The 16,201-nt window shown below is 42.0% G+C and overlaps 1 protein-coding gene across 1 annotated transcript in view; it reads left to right on the top strand.

Annotated features, from left to right (window-relative positions):
• Positions 1-16,201, top strand: part of Stam2 (signal transducing adaptor molecule 2) — a 46,359-nt gene that overhangs the window by 18,516 nt on the left and 11,642 nt on the right. Inside the window, exons 2-8 of the mRNA NM_001012085.1 lie at positions 4,358-4,442; positions 5,441-5,516; positions 5,623-5,721; positions 6,778-6,924; positions 8,540-8,609; positions 9,293-9,479; positions 14,998-15,092. Coding sequence (NP_001012085.1) covers positions 4,358-4,442; positions 5,441-5,516; positions 5,623-5,721; positions 6,778-6,924; positions 8,540-8,609; positions 9,293-9,479; positions 14,998-15,092 — 759 coding nt within the window. The remainder of the gene's footprint in view (positions 1-4,357; positions 4,443-5,440; positions 5,517-5,622; positions 5,722-6,777; positions 6,925-8,539; positions 8,610-9,292; positions 9,480-14,997; positions 15,093-16,201) is intronic.

The raw sequence follows: 16,201 nt of genomic DNA, 5'->3' as shown, positions 1-16,201 counted from the left end.
TGAGCTCTCTCCCCTCTATGCTTTTGACACTGGGTAAATTTAAGCTGCAGTCCCAGTACTGGGCACAGTGACATGCTGTAAAAGAAAGGTCCTTAATTATAATATTTAAACTTTTCCAGGAATTTAAAATATTCCTAAGTACATAATTTAACTGTTACTTAGTTCACTTGAAAAATGAAGTCCATTTTGGCAGGGCATTATAAAGTCTTCACATTTTATACATTTTTAAGAGAATAATTGTGAACCCTATATTTATACAGAGTAAACTAGGGTTGATGGACTATTCAAATCAGAATACTTCCATTTTCTGTGGGACTCAAATAAAGAGTATTTTCTTTCTGTATTTTCATATTATTGGTAGGCTTTTGGGGTTATCAGAATAGGCTCTGTACCTGTTTGTATTACGTAGCCAAAACTGAAAAAATAATCATGAAAAGTTATGTTCTAGCGGAAGTAGTTAGACAGTCCAAGGTTAGACCTCATAGACTGGTTGAAGGAGCAGTGTTTGTGTATATTGGGCATAGGGGTCATCAATAAGGTTGGCAATGATGGTGCTAACTTTTCAGATTAGTGGCAAAGGACAGATCTTTTTGTTGTTGCTTGTGAGACAGCGTTTCTCTGTGTTGTGCTGGCTTAGAACAGGTTGGCCTTGAGTTCAGATATCCTCCTGCTTTTGCCTCTGGAGTCCTGGGATTAAAAGTGTGAGCTACCATGCCTGGCCCCTAAAAAGGACAGATTTTTTTTTTTCTGTTTCTATTTACTTTGTGTGTATGAATATTTTTTTATGTGTACTTAAGTTCACCATGTATGCCTGTTGGATCCCCTGAAAGGGGTTATAGATGGTTGTGAGCCCATATGTGGGTGCTAGGAGTCAAACCCAGTTTTTTTGCAGGAACAATAGATGCTCTTAATCACCATCTCTCCAGCATCAGGGCAGATTTTTAAATGTTGGTGCTGTTTAATAAGTTTTGTGAAAATTTTTTCTGTTCCTGGCTTATACTGTATACGAAACAAGGGTCAGATATACATATGAATGTACCTGTGGGTCTTTGGGCTGATATGTGAGAAAGAAGTGAGATACATACAGAAGAGATTGTGGGTACATAGTTAATTTTCAAGTGGTTCACACTTTATGTCATGATATAAAAATGAAAAGTAGTAGGTGCTGTCATGGCAGAGACAAAACTGTCACAGGCTGAGGAAGGATAAACGCAAAGCCACCATAATAGCTGTGCTTTACTCTTTGGACCCAGAGGTTAAGCTGCGTATGGGAGAAGTGCTCTGCAACCCTCTAAGACTTGCCTTCTACACGAGTTCCCGAAGGTTGCGGGAGCCACAGATGGCCCAGCACTCTGCCCGTTGTCTTTGGTTGCCACATGGGATCGCAGTTGGAGCTCCATCTTAAGTGCTCCAGCAGTGAAACCCAGGCTCATCTACGGTTTTGCCGGGACCACATTGCAGCAGGTTGTGGCCATTGTGTCATGGGATTTAGAAGTACATCCAGTACAGCGTCTGTTCATTCAGGGAGTGATCCTGATATTTACCAAGGGCCTCAGGTACTGCACTATGTGCTGCACAGCAATAGTGAAGATCCGCCATAATGGTGGGAGGTGGGGAAGAGACAGTAAATAAGAACTGTCTCTGAAACAGCTGCAGAACAGCCAGTGTATGCATTCCTCCCCGTCTTTATGAGATAGGATTTCACCATGTAGTCCAGGCTGACCTAGACTAATTTACGATCCTCTCGCCTCAGCTCCCAGAGTGTTGGAGTTAACATGTGCTACCATCCCGGAAAAATCTTAATCCTCTTAACTGTAGTGCTTGGTGAATGTGGGACATGAAAATGGCACTATCCCTAGTAAAGAGACATGGATTGAAGCCCTAGCCTGCTGGTGTGTGTGTGTGTGTGTGTGTGTGTGTGTGTGTGTGTGTGTGTGTGTGTGTGTGTTGGGGGTGTGTTGGTGTGTGTGTGTGTGTGTTGGGGGTGTGTTGGTGTGTGTGTGTGTGTGTGTTGGGGGTGTGTTGGTGTGTGTGTGTGTGTGTGTGTGTGTGTGTTGGGGGTGTGTTGGGGTGTGCATGTGCATGTATGTGTGTCCTTGCAGGGTCTTACTAGGTACCTCAGCTGGCATGGAACTCACTCTGTAGCACAAGATGATCTGAGCTTTTACCCTTCAACTTTAGCCTCTAAGTGCTGGGATTCCAGATGTGAGTCCAGATGTGAGTCAGCATGCCTGGTTTCTAGCCTTTTCTCACTATCTGTTACAGGGACTCCGTGCGTGGTATCTGCTGTATTCCCCTTTCTTTCCCCCCTTTGCCTCCCATTTTCTTGCAAATATGCATACACATAATTACTGGTACAAGATAGGGCCCCAGAATGGGGAAGTGCTGTCTGTATTATATTCCAAATGGCGTTTTAGTTTTTGTTTCTTTTTTGGGGGGGGGCACACATACAAAATTAGACATTGTAATTTTGAGACCAACTAGGGCATCATAGTGAGTTTGAGATTAACCTAGACTATGTAAAGAGAACACTATTATACCTATTTTGAAAAATTTTGAAAGTTAATGTTGCCATATGACCCAGGGGTTTTGTTAGCCATATGTCAGAGAGGAATGAAAACATACTATCAACTTAAAACTCATACATGAATGTTGATAGGAAAAATTCATTATTTGTTACCCAAAAAAAGCAAATTCAGTAAACTGATGAGATGAATAAAACAGGTGTATCCGTACAATAGAATGTCAACTCAGCTATGGCTAAACAGCACGCGAGCCACAGAAACGCTATCTTATGATTGCACTTTGTGAAACGACAGACGAAGTAGCTGTGTAGACAGGAGCTTGGCACGGGAAGAGACGGATGTGACCGCTTGTAAGTGCAGACTTCTTCAGTATCTGACTTTTATTTTTAAAGACTTAGAGAGAGAGAGAGAGAGAGAGAGAGAGAGAGAGAGAGAGAGAGTGTGTGTGTGTGTGTGTGTGTGTGTGTGTGTGTACGTGTGTGTACTCATGTGTGCGTGTAAATACCTGCTGTGTCTGTGCACTACTTGTGTGCCTGGTGGCCATAGAGGCCAGAGAAGGCAATGGAGTCCCTGGAATTGAAGTTGAAAACAGCTGGGAGCTGTTGTGTGGGTGCCAGGAGTTGAACCTGACCTCTGGAAGAGAAAGCAGAGCTCTCAACTGCTGAGCCATCTTTCTAGCCCCCAGGACAGATTTCCTTGGAGAAAATGAAATGTTTAAAATTAGTTGTGATAGCTACATAAGCCTATAATTATACTAGCTATACTACTATTTATTGTCAAATGCATGAACTATATTAGAATGTGAGTTACATTTCTATAAAGATACTTTAAAACCTTTATGCAAATATGGCAAGTCCTTTGATTCTTAGCTTTCTTTTGACTGGTCATTCTAGGCCCCAATGAAACGACATAGCAGGAGACTCATGCCTTGTACCTTAATCTGTATGTATCCTTTCCGTAGTCTCCACTGTGTAAGATTTCTGTGTACTCATCAGTTCCCCTCTTTGCTTCGAAAGTAACATGCATCGAACTGTTTAATGCCTCACGATGGGTCATGAGGAAAGCCTGACAAACTGAATTAAATCCTTGGGACTTACTCACACGGTGGGTCCACACATGAGCCGCCGCATACATGCTTGCATCACATGCGTGTGCACACACATGCATACACTCTGATAAATGTAAAAAGAAAGATAATACATATTTCTTTGTATGATGATATACTTTTAAAACTTTGCTAAAAATTAGAATTGGTTGTGGTTGTGATAATTAATTTTAGAAGATATTTTACTGGTATATCTGAGAACATTTAGTTTTAGTTCATGTTATTATAGGACACAATTTAAAACTGAATTTAAGTTGGCCCTGGCAGCTCATGTTAGTAATCCCAGCTCTTGGCAGGGTAAGGCTTTTAAGAAAAAAAGTTATATAATTTTCGCTTAGATTTATTTTATGTGTATGAGCATTTTGCTTGCATATATGTCTGTATATCATGTGCATGTTAGGACTGGAGATACAGACAGTTGTGAACCAAACTAACCAAATGAAAAAGCCAAACCTTGAAAATACATAAAAATAAAACTGAAGTTGGTAGAAGTGTGTGCTTTTCTGAAATTGATGCTTAGTTCTTGATCTTTATCTAGAGAAAAGGTGGATTCTTTTTTTTTTCCCTTTTTTTTTTTCGGAGCTGGGGACCGAACCCAGGGCCTTGCGCCTGCTAGGCAAGCGCTCTATCACTGAAAAAGGTGGATTCTTAATTGCTGGCCTTCATCAGTATCTTAATGCTTTTGAAAAGATTCGTTGTAATTTATGTGTGTTAATACATCTTACAGAAAAAGCCACAAACGAGTACAACACCACAGAAGACTGGAGTCTGATCATGGACATCTGTGACAGGGTTGGAAGCACTCCCAATGGGTAAGGAGCCTGCTTAGCCCGTGTCTCCAGTGTACATGTGGAAGGGCGTGGGCATGCAGGGTTTTATGGAAACGTCAAAGCGTGTCTTTAAATTTGCTGTGTAACTACTTAATTAGCTGTTTTTTTAGGAGATAGAAGTCAAGAGACCCGCTAAGCTAGGTTTTGTACTGGTCTTGTCCTGAGAAACAGAAGCAGTGTTCACTGATGATCTGGAGGTGGTGCATACCTTTAACACAGCATGAGGGAGCCAGAGACACGGGAGCCTTGGAGTTCAAGGCCAGCCTTGGACTACAGACTGAGTTCCAGGACAGCTAGAGCTGTACAAAGAATGTTGTTGAGTTTCTCCCCAACTCCCCCAACACACACACACACACACACACACACACCTCAAAAAGAAAATCAGATCTGTGTTTACACAGATAACTAAAGGCTTTGATAGCAGGGGTGCATGCTAACCATGAATAAATACATTGACTGTTGGAGGAATTTCTCTGTGATGTAGACTTTTATGAGAGCTTTTCTAAGTACAATAGTTAATATCATGAAGAGTGGAAGTAAAACATGAATGCTTTTGGTAGGACCCAGTTGTTAGGCTGCTCCAGTGGGAGGGATGTGAGGGGATGTGTGCCTCTCGCTGTGTCCCGCTCTTCATAGCTCACCACATGTATCAGTGAGCCTGTTAGGATTGTGTGTTGTGCTAGCTTTTTTCAGGATGAGGGTTTGCTGATAGAAAGGTCAGTCTGTCTGGAGAAAAAACATTTGTATAGTATAATTCTCTATTTTGTCTAGCTTTTTGGTGAAGGGGTTTTTCCCTTAATATTAGAATACACAGTTTTATAACATCTGTGAGTGATAGTATGTAAAACCACATAGACTTACTTAACAAAAGTGTTCGCAGAATTTTATTTTTAAAGCTTTTAGTTGGGAAATACATTATATTTTTAACACTTGAATTGAAACTCTTGAAAAATTCTTAACTTTCTCCCACTTTTTTGTAGAGCAAAGGATTGCCTAAAAGCTATAATGAAAAGGGTAAACCATAAGGTCCCTCATGTTGCTCTGCAGGCATTAACTGTGAGTAAATGTCATGTCAACTGACCCTGTTAAAATGCATTCATTCAGCCACTTAAGCCAGAGACCATTTTGATGTTTATATATTTGTTTTTATCTTACTTGCTAGCTTCTTGGAGCTTGTGTGGCAAACTGTGGAAAGATATTTCATTTAGAAGTATGTTCCCGTGATTTTGCAACAGAAGTACGTGCTGTGATAAAAAATAAGGTAAATTCTAAATCGAAAAGAAGTTTAAGTCATTGCACAATAAATGTACTGTGCACTAATTTAATTATGTGTAATTAAGTTGCATTTCCAATGAAACCATTTTTAAATAATTTCTTGTCCTTGATTTTTGATAGTTATAGCACCCTGGTTGTTTTCTTCTGCGCGCGCGCGCGTGCGCGTGTGTGTGTGTGTGTGTGTGTGTCTGTGGTATGGTATGGTATGATATGATGTATATGTGGTGTGCTGTGGTGGTGGGGTGTGTGTGTGTGTGTGTGTGTGTGTGTGTGTATAAATATTATTGGTAAGAACTCATCTTGGTATCTTGGTTGAGGTCTGGTCACTGCATTGACCATTTTGTGTGGACTGCCTTGTTTATTTTTAACCACCACTCTCGAAGCTTGGCTGTGTCAGAGTCACACAGCTAGACAGTGGTATAGCCAATACAGGTTTGTGGATACCTATGACTGCAGTTCAGATCTAGGTATCTGTGAGTCTTGTGAGTGTTTAGAGGTCTTTATATTAGAGCAGAGTGGAGGCCCCTTCTGTTTTCTTTGAAACACAAACTCTGAAGCAACATTCTCATGCTGCTGATCAAGTTGATGCAAAAATCCCAGTTTCATGATGAGAATGTTAAAAAAACAGAGCAAATAGCCACTGGTATAAAACTAGACACTTCTAGTCATTTGAGCAAAAGAATAAATAAATAAATTCTCTCTCTCTCTGGAGGGGTGATTTTTTTTTTTTTTTCATTAAGCAGCCGTACCTGACAATATGAATGAGCTAAGCTTCTGTCAGTTACTGGACTGGTCTGGAGATGCCTGCCTTTTACGTCTCTGTTTATTTTAGAGAGGATCTAGGTGGTGATTCTGTTAATAAATTTAAATTGTTTTCATTTGTTTTGTGAGTGTATGTATGTGCTGTGTGGAGGTTAGAGGACAGCTTGTGGGGAGTCACTTCTCTCTCTTGACTATGGTTCTGGGTCAAACTCAGGATGCACTTTTAAGTAATTTAACTCATAGGAATTTTTTGTTTGTTTTTGTTCCTTTTTCTTAAAAGGCTCATCCTAAAGTATGTGAAAAACTGAAATCTCTAATGGTAGAATGGTCAGAAGAATTCCAGAAGGACCCCCAATTTAGTCTGATATCTGCAACTATTAAGGCTATGAAAGAAGAAGGAGTTACTTTTCCTTCAGCAGGTTCCCAGGTGAGAGATGTGTTCAGACCATGTCCCCTACTGTCTGAAGGCACTTATGCAAAAGCTAGCAAGGCATGTGGGTTTTATTTAAATGTGCTTGTGTGTGTGGGTGTGCATTTGTGCACAAGCATGTGTGTGTGTGTGTGTGTACACATGTGTTCTTGTGCACACTTGTGTCAAAGCAAGAGACTCGTGGTCAGAGACAACTTGGGGAAGTTGGTTCTCTCCTACTGTGGGTCCTGAGGATGCAACTCAGTCATGCGGCTTGGCAGCAGGTACGCTCGTGCTGAGCAGAGATCAGCAAGGCTGAGTTCTTAGCGGGAATGTCTTACCATTTCCCATCTGCATCCCCCGAGCGTCTAACATAGTACATAGGTTCTGTTTAGTAGAGACATCTATTGTTTGGTATTTTTCTTCTAAATACCAGAAACTTAGGAATCAAACCAGATATAAATAGTGTATTGAATGTCACTCTAAAGTCTGGACTCACGTGAAAAGTGTAGGATGTTCCAGTCAGCCTTATGTTTAAGCAGTTAATGATCAGGGGCTGGTGAGACAGCTCTGTGGTAAAAGTACTTGCCATCCAAGTCTGATAAAACCTGAGTTCAGTTCTAGGAACCCCTGAAAAGTGGAAGACAAGAACCGGCTCAGAAACTCTTCTGATCTCATTCACACTGTTAGGTGTCCCCCTACTTCCTCTGATATAAGTTAACACATTTTAGAAATTATGCTAGATTTGAAAGATGGTCATACATCTGAAACACAGTACTAATTTAGATTGCTAGTGATGAGGACCGATGGATGAAGATGCTGTCTGTCTTAGCACCAAGGAGCAAAAAGGACTGCAGATTGCAGTGGTGAGGACACGGAGGAAGCACGTTGTGTTCACATTAGGTAGAGTGGGATGAGGAGATGCTGGGAAAGGGCCGGTGTGCACAGAGCTCTGGAGTTGAGAATTGCCTGAGGAAAGTGAATATGCGGGAGGTAAGAAGCCAGTGAGCTGTTAGAAGTGTAAGGCCTGAGGCTCACGTGGAGACGTGAAGCAGTGGGACAGTGGGAAGGGAAGAAGGGCACAGTGGTCTACTAAGTAAGGAAGAGCAGCCCATCTGCCCTTCTCAGAAATGGGTGTTAAAGAGTTATTGGTGGCTCAGAGTCCTGGACACCTGTCGTAGGTCCGTCCGTCAGACGGAAGAGGATCATGTGAGTCAGAGGCTGCCTCTCCCGCTGTAGTAAGCAGTCGATGACCAAGGTGTACCAGGGACGTCTCTTCTCTCTGTCAGAGCTCTGAGCCAGTAGCTTCTGAGCGTCTCCTGCATAAAGACCTTCAGCAGTCGAGAACCAGGCTCTGTTCATTCTGTAAAAATTTCAATACTTTCTTTCTGCCAAGTTCTCTGTCAGGTTCTTAGATTTATTAAAGTGTTAGTCAGTGTGTGCCTTTCGTGTGTTTGTTTCCTTGAAAACTGATGGTTAGTGTTAGTATTTCAGAACAGCTACTTAAATGATCATGAAGCCCTCGCTTTTAAATGGAGTGGTTGCCGGTGTTTTTAAGTTAGCATCTACATGTAATTATGCAGTGTGCTTCCTTTGAAAGAATAGCTGTGCTCATTTACTCACACGCTTACAGACTGTCTCGGCTGCTGCCAAAAACGGGGCATCACTGAACAAAAACAAAGAAGACGAGGACATAGCTAAAGGTGAGTGACCAAGCATAATTCTGTGCGACTGGAGATAGCCTCACTGGGAGGTTTTAGTGAAAGAAAGATTAGAGGAAGGACAAGAAGGCTTTTAATTCTACCTCAAATCTAAAAGCTGTAGGGTTTAAAAGTCAGGAAAATCAAAGACATGATAGAAGACGAACCCAGTTCATTTGGGTTTTTAGTAATATATATTTAACGTTCTACCTTTGGGGAGATTACATTTCACCTTTTCTTAATGCCAGAGCTATGACTCAAGCACAGAAATATGTTCATGGTGTCCTATATAGAAAGCTACCCGTATTATAATGTCACAATCTGTTTGCTATAAAAATAATTGCTGTATATTACAGACTGTGATAATAAGGGATGAGCAAAAATGTTATTTTAAAAAACGTCATGGGTCCTGTCCCCTTCTGACTTTAACCATTTAGTATTTGTTTGGACAGGCCAACTGGCATTCACCTCAAGTCCCAGCAATGTGAGAGCTGGAAATGAGATCAGGAGTTAAAGGTTATCTCAGCTACTCAGGGAGCTCAAGGCTCCATGAGACCCTGTCTTGGAAAGAAAGGAAACACACACTTGACTTATTCTTAAATACAAGATTGTTATCTAATATTTTAAAAAGCTTTTAGGTGTTAAACTTAATTCTTTTATAATTACATTTTAATTTTTCCAACTAGCTATTGAGTTATCGTTGCAAGAGCAGAAGCAGCAGTACCCGGAGACGAAGGCTCTGTGTCCACCCGCAGAGAGCCAGTTGAGTAATAAGGTTGCACGGAGAGTTAGAGCTCTATACGACTTTGAGGCCGTTGAGGACAACGAGCTCACCTTTAAACACGGCGAGATTATTACTGTTTTGGATGACAGGTAGGTTCTATGCTTTTCTGTGCATCTGTGTGTACTAGTCTGAAAATACTCAGTATCCCTAGATGAGGATAAGGAATACTCGTGATTTTTACTTTTAGTCAAATAATACAATATTCTCTTATTATTTTCTTGAAAATCAGACAAGGCAGTGAGACCCCGTGGTCAAAGCAATCAAAAGCCATGCTAATAGAAATGCTATTGCAGAACTCCCTCACCATTCCTTTACATTTACAATCCAAAGAAGCAAAACAGATTGATCTGTTTTGAGCCTAATTCTCCTCCTCCTTCTCTTCTTCCTCCTCCTCCTCCCCCCCCCTTTTTTTTTTTTGGCTTGTTTATTTTTGGAGACAAGGCCTTTAAGGCCTTCTGTCTCAATTTCCCAAATGTTGAAGTTACAGAGAATTGGGATTTCTGCATGAACTTTATTATACTTTTAAAAGAAGCGGAAGTGGTCTGTGAGCTGGCTCAGTGGATCACAACTCTTGCCTTTACGTGTGAGGGCCTGAGTCCAGTCCTTGGGACCCACATGTGGTAGGAGAGCACTGTCTTTTGCAAGTTCTCTTCTGCCTTCCACACACACATACACGAAATAGATAAGTGAACATAATCCTTTTTTTAAGTCGATGAACCTTTGCAGTAGTGAGGCCAGGCGGCTTTCTGCTGTGAGCAAAGATGGCGAGTGTACCTGCTTTCCTAGACTAGTGAGGTACATGGAAGTAGTTTTAATTTTTTAAGTATATTTATTTGTGTGCACACATGCATGTATGATCGTGTGTATGCCCACACAACCACCATGTGATGTGGAAGTCAGAGGACAACTTGCAAGAGTCACCTTCTACCCCAGAACCCCATGTGGGTTCTGGAGGCCAGACACAAACAGTCAGGCATCACCATAACCTGCTGTGCCATCTTGCTGGCCCTAGTCTAGCCTATTTTTAAGTGGCTACATACATATGGTTTTGCTTTGCTGCTGTATTTATAGAGAAGATGTTATGTAATAGACTATTTATAATAAAAAAAATGAATGAGGACACAGTTCTGTTTTTGTGAGACTTAAGTAAGGGAGTTAAAATGATGGGGTAGACAGTGATATATGCAAGACAGAGCATGACGATACCATGAAAGAGGCTGTCTCAGGCCACGGAGAACCAGTTTACATTTGGTATAGACACTGGCTTGCCCAAGGGAGGGTTGCTTCGTTTCAGATGAATCTTGATGGAGTGTTTTTCATTCCATGTTTTTCACTGCTAAGGACTGAACTCTGGCCTTGTACACTCAGGGCAGAGCTTTGACTCTCAGTTATGTCCCTAACCCCTTGGGTTGACTTTGAAAAAAAAATTGTAAGAAACTGAAAGGAGTCTAAGCACTAAACAGAAAAATAAGAAAGAAGCTTTAAGGAAAGGCTAGGATAGCATCAGCACAGAATTTATTGCTTCTTTGCCTGTAGTAGCTGTGGTTTCCTCGTAGGATGGTCTTACCCATCAAGGGCATCACTTTCCTTCTGCCACTGTCATTACAAGAGTCGTCAGGGAGTTGTTCTGGTTAGACCTCACAGCTGAAGAGAAAGGCTCAAGAGTTCCTTGGTTCTGAGACTTACACTTACTTGTGGGGAGGGTGCACATGTGTGCTGTGTCATGTGTGTGACGGTTAGAGGACACCGTACAGTTCTTTCCTTCCGCCATTGGGTCCTAGGGGTCAGTCTCAGATCTCCAGGCCCAGGAAGTGGTTTTAGCTGAGTTGTGTTGCCAGCCCAAGACCTAAAACCAGATAGGAGAACCTCAATCTCCTTTCAAATCTCAGAATACAAAAGGTAGGTTGTTTGTTTTATTTTCTCATAGCATTCCATAATAAATGCAGAGAAATGCCAGTTTTATTCTAACAGCCTAATTTCCTTTCATCTTGTCAAGTCAGCTTCTCTTCAGGAGTCACCTGCTGAGCTGTGTTTCTCTCTGCTGTAGCCAAGCACCCATGTGACAGACACAAGTGAGGAGGCTGTGTTTTCACCGAGAGTCCTTGCTTGTGTAGAAAGTAGTGTACAGAATATCTCTGGGCTACTGATGCCTCCTTCTCTGATCTAAGAATTTAGGTGGTGGGTAGCTCGCTTATATCATTGTGGAACTCAGTAAATGAAATGCTTCAGAGGCACAGAGACAGCTTCGTCATTAATCCCAGGATTCCTCCTTTGAGGACAGCGTAGTGTAAGAGTTTGAACCTCGCACGAAAAGGCTTTGGATACAGTTCCTAGTCCTACCAAGAAGAAAAAGAAAACCAAAAGCATCTTTAAGAATCACAGTTTGTCACATGAAATTTCTAGAAAGTAGATAAAAAGGGTTCTTCCCGGATAACTATGACTGTCCTTTTTTGGAAGTCCAAGAGAATAAGTGGTATTGATAAACAGCTAAGTTGGATTTATTAGATAAAACTTAATGACAAAAATCAGTGGTAGGTTTGAAAATGTAGTAGGAAGATGTCATTCTTTACTGCAGCTGTGAGGACTTTGAGAACCTGTGTTTGGCCCACTGGATCAACATGGCAGCTCACAACTGTAACTCCAGTTTCAGGGGTGCAGTGCCTCTTCTGAGCTGTCAGGTGCCTGCATGTGGTGCCATGTGCACGCTCAAGCCCACATACTTAGGTATAAAGTAAAATCACTAACGCCATCTGGTAATGAATAACCTGCAAGGGTATGCAAGGCCTTTATGGAGACTCTATAAAATTCCTGGAAAGGTAAGAGATAAAAGTATACATTATATTTATAAACATACAAATAGAGTGATAAACCTTCATATTGTAAAGATTTAGGTTTTCTCATATCACATAAATGAACTGCATTTCCAATTAAACTCCTTTTAAAATTCTTTTTCCCAAAGAATTTGAAAAAAGTTGGAGACGTGATGTGTCCAGAGAGTGGTTAACCAGCCAGCATGAGGGGCGTGGACTCTTCCCGATGTATTGTACATAGCAGTCACTTCCTAGGCAGATGAGAAGCAATCTAAGCCTTAGGAATTGCTGGCCTCTGCAGTCTTTTTCTCTTGGCAGCATGATTGACTGCAAGTAACGGAATCTACAGAGAGCTAAACGGCAGCTGACGAATTCCTCTAGACTGTTGGAATAGAGTGAGACACCGAGATAGGCTCAGGACAGACACAGCTTGCAGTGTGACTGTTAGGGGAGCAGATGTTAGGGGTTTTTTTTTTTGTTTTTGTTTTTTAATTTATTTTTTACTCAATCACTTTGCATCCTGCTCACGGGCCACTTCCTGGTCACCCCCTCACACAGTCCTTACCCCTATTCCCCTCCTTCCCTCTCCTCTGAGTGGGTGGGACCCCCAGCTATCCCCCCACCCTGTTAAATCAAGTCTGTGAGGCTAGGAGCATCCTTTAGTGAACTCTTAGTAATTTTTGCTGCACTGATTTGTTCTTCATACAATAAAATGAAGTTTGTTCCACACAGCACTTACAGTTTGATTCCACATGATTTAGTGACCTAAGCATGGCAGATGGACAAAAATGCAATCTGAATTATTAGACAAGTCTCTGGGGAGGGGGTAGATAGTAATTTAGGGCAGAGAAAGCTAGATAAATGTGAGACATGGAGAAAAGGTTACTTAATTGCCCTGAAAGCAGGGGTGGTCTTAATTCAGTTGCCATTCTAAGTTCATAAAGAACTAAAATCCATGAAGAAAATACCTATGGTCCAGTAGGAAAAACTAAACAGGCAAAGATAAGAACAAGCAGTTTAGGACTGGAGAGATGGGTCAGTGGTTAAGAGCACTGACTGTGGGTTGGGGATTTAGCTCAGTGGTAGAGCCCTGGGTTCGGTCCCCAGCTCCGAAAAAAAGAAAAAAGAAAAAAAAAAAAGTCAAAACATTGCTTTATTTTGGGCTGGAGAGATGGCTCAGCGGTTAAGAGCACCCACTGCTCTTCCAGAGGTCCTGAGTTCAATTCCCAGCAACCACATGGTGGCTTACAACCATCTGTAAAGAGATCCGATGCCCTCTTCTGGTGTATCTGAAGACAGCTACAGTGTACTTATATATAATAAATGAATAAATCTTTTAAAAAAAAAAAAAAGAGCACTGACTGCTCTTCCAGAGGTCCTGAGTTCAATTCCCAGCAACCATATGGTAGCTCACAACCATCTGTAATGGGATCAGATGCCCTCTTCTGGTGTGTCTGAAGACAGCTACAGTGTACTCATAAAATAAATTAATAAATCTTTAAAACAAGCAATTTAAAAAGTGAATTCCAGTATAGCAAGGCTACATGGAGAAACCCTGTCTCAAAAAAAGAAAAAAAAAAGAGAGAGAAAGAAAGAAAGGAGAAAAGAAAAAGAGAAAAAGCAGTTTGTGGAAGAGACCTGGAGAATCCCCGTGAGCATGATGAAGCATGCCTTGCCTTCTTTCTAGAATCAGATGTCGGCACGGACAATTACCACGTGTGGGAAAATGACTGCCCCACATGCTCCTTGGGGAAGGAGTGTGAGGTACCAGTCTTTCTAAGGAACATTGGCAATATCTGTAAAACCAAGCATGCCTGAGCCAGCACGTAGTTTTGTCTGTGTGTCCACCCTTCTCCCTACCCCCATCCCTTAATATTTTCGGAGACAGTTTCATTGTTTTGGCCTTTTTATCCAGACTGGTCTTGAACTCCATGGCTCATACAGTTCTTTCCAAGTACGAAGAGCTATAGGCATCAGAACACACCTAGCTTGCAGGTCAGTCTTGAACAAACCTAGAACAGTAGTTGCGCAGGTCAGTCTTGAACAAACCTAGAACAGTAGTTGCGTATCAGCTTTCTAATCCAGAGTGATTACTAGTCAGTCTTGTTTGTTTTTCCAAGACAGAGTTTCTGTGTGTAACCCTGGCTGTCCTGGAGTTCACTCTGTAGACCAGGCTGGCCTTAAACTCAGAGCTCCATCTGCTTCTACCTCCCAAAGGCATCTCCCACTGCCTCCCTGTGCTCTTCAGTCTATAAAGTTGAGAGACTGGGAATGACCTGGAATGAGCTGTAGAAGTCCATCTTCACAGAAATGATTAAACTAAGTGCATGTGCACTTGTGACAGAACTTTAAACGAGACGAGTAGCGCTGGAAGTATTAACCATGAAACTAAACGGCTCTCCCTGGAGCGACACACGTCTCCACACAAGTGTCAGCTCAGCTGTCTTTACGTGTGAAGGGATGGGAAGTAGATAGGGAAGGAGCTGCCTCGAGTGTGGTGCTGGGCGTGTGGAGGGTGGATTTGGGCTTAGCCACTGATAATTGCTTCGAAGCGATGGTATGGGGATATAGATTTTCTTAGGTTTATACATTTTTAACTGTCTTTTCATTAATTTGAGAAAAAAGTGTTTCTGGTTCTCCGATGCTAGGATTACAGGTTTGTCCCACTGTGTCTGGCTAAGAAAAACAGCTTTTAAGTATGGCTAGATGGGAACAAAATGTGAAAGTCCAGTCGCCATGTTGAGTTTCTCTTGTTGGGGTGCAGAATAGCCAGTGACCTTTTCCGTGCTGTTTTCAGTGATGCCAACTGGTGGGAAGGAGAAAATCACAGAGGAGCAGGACTCTTCCCCTCCAGCTTCGTAACGACTGATTTAAGCACCGAGGTTGAGGCGGGTAAGGCAACAAAGGTATTGGTTTCTCAGAGAAGCATCGGTCTACTGAAGTTATCTTCCCTTGAATTTATTATTGGCGTTTGAGAGTGGGAGGGCCTGGGTGTCCCAGCACATACCTTAGTCTTAGCACTTGTGGACAGAGGCAGGCAGATCTGTGTATTTCAAATCCTTTGGGTGTTGGTGTGTATAGTGATGATGATGCAAAATAAATATTTAAATCAAAAACTGAGAAGCAGTTTGTATCTGGTCTATACAAAATGTTTTTGGAACCACAGTAAAGGTGGGGACCACATAGGTCTTAGTCAGCAGGTGCTGAGCAAGGCAACAGGCCTTGTGAATCCTTAACTTTTATATTTTCTTCCATCTTGATTTGATTATAGGCCACTGACCTTCACCTGCACCTATATAAACCGTGTAGTCGGCCACACCGAGAGCACGGGCATTTGTTACCCACGCACTCCCTGGGTGATTTTAAGTGTACAGAATCAGCCTAGAGTAATGTTGACAGTTGGTTAACAGCTGGTTAAGCCTGTCAGCACTCTCCCATGCTCTCCTGCCTGTGGAGTCAGTATGTTTGCTGCCTTGATAGAGGAGGCTAAGGTGGAGGAACTTGTCTGGTAAGGGATAGGGCCAGAATTCTAAAGGCCTCCAGGCTCACTTCTGAGTGCCCTCAGACTCCTGCTGAGGCAGAGCTGAGCCCCCTCTACAGAAAGAGCATGTTGTGAAATTGTCGTGTGCCGTGCACAGTGTTCATAGTGCAGAGTGAAGCATGAGGAGAAGTGAAGTTGGGTGAGGGGAGGCGTATTCATGTAGACACAGAGCGCATTGCTTTCTCTCTGGCTTTCGTAGTTGATAGAAGCCTTGGGAGCTTTTCAGATAACATTATACAACATAGAAGACATCCTGTTCAGGGCTCTTCCTCTTGCTAGAGTTGAAGAGACTGGCCTGTGACAGTAAAATATTCAGCTGGGAGTGTAGTTTAGTAAAATGATTTCCTAGCATGTGCAAAGCCCTAGGCTTGATCACAATTTCTCTTCAGTAACATTATTTTTAAATAGTAAAAAGTACTCTTTTTGTTTTGTTTTTTGAGGTAGAGTTTCTCTGTGTAGC

This window comes from Rattus norvegicus, chromosome 3 (assembly GCF_036323735.1).
Source record: "Rattus norvegicus strain BN/NHsdMcwi chromosome 3, GRCr8, whole genome shotgun sequence".
In the NCBI taxonomy this organism is placed as follows: domain Eukaryota; kingdom Metazoa; phylum Chordata; class Mammalia; order Rodentia; family Muridae; genus Rattus; species Rattus norvegicus.
Note: the sequence above shows the minus strand (reverse complement) of the source record. Positions and strands in the feature narration are given on the sequence as shown.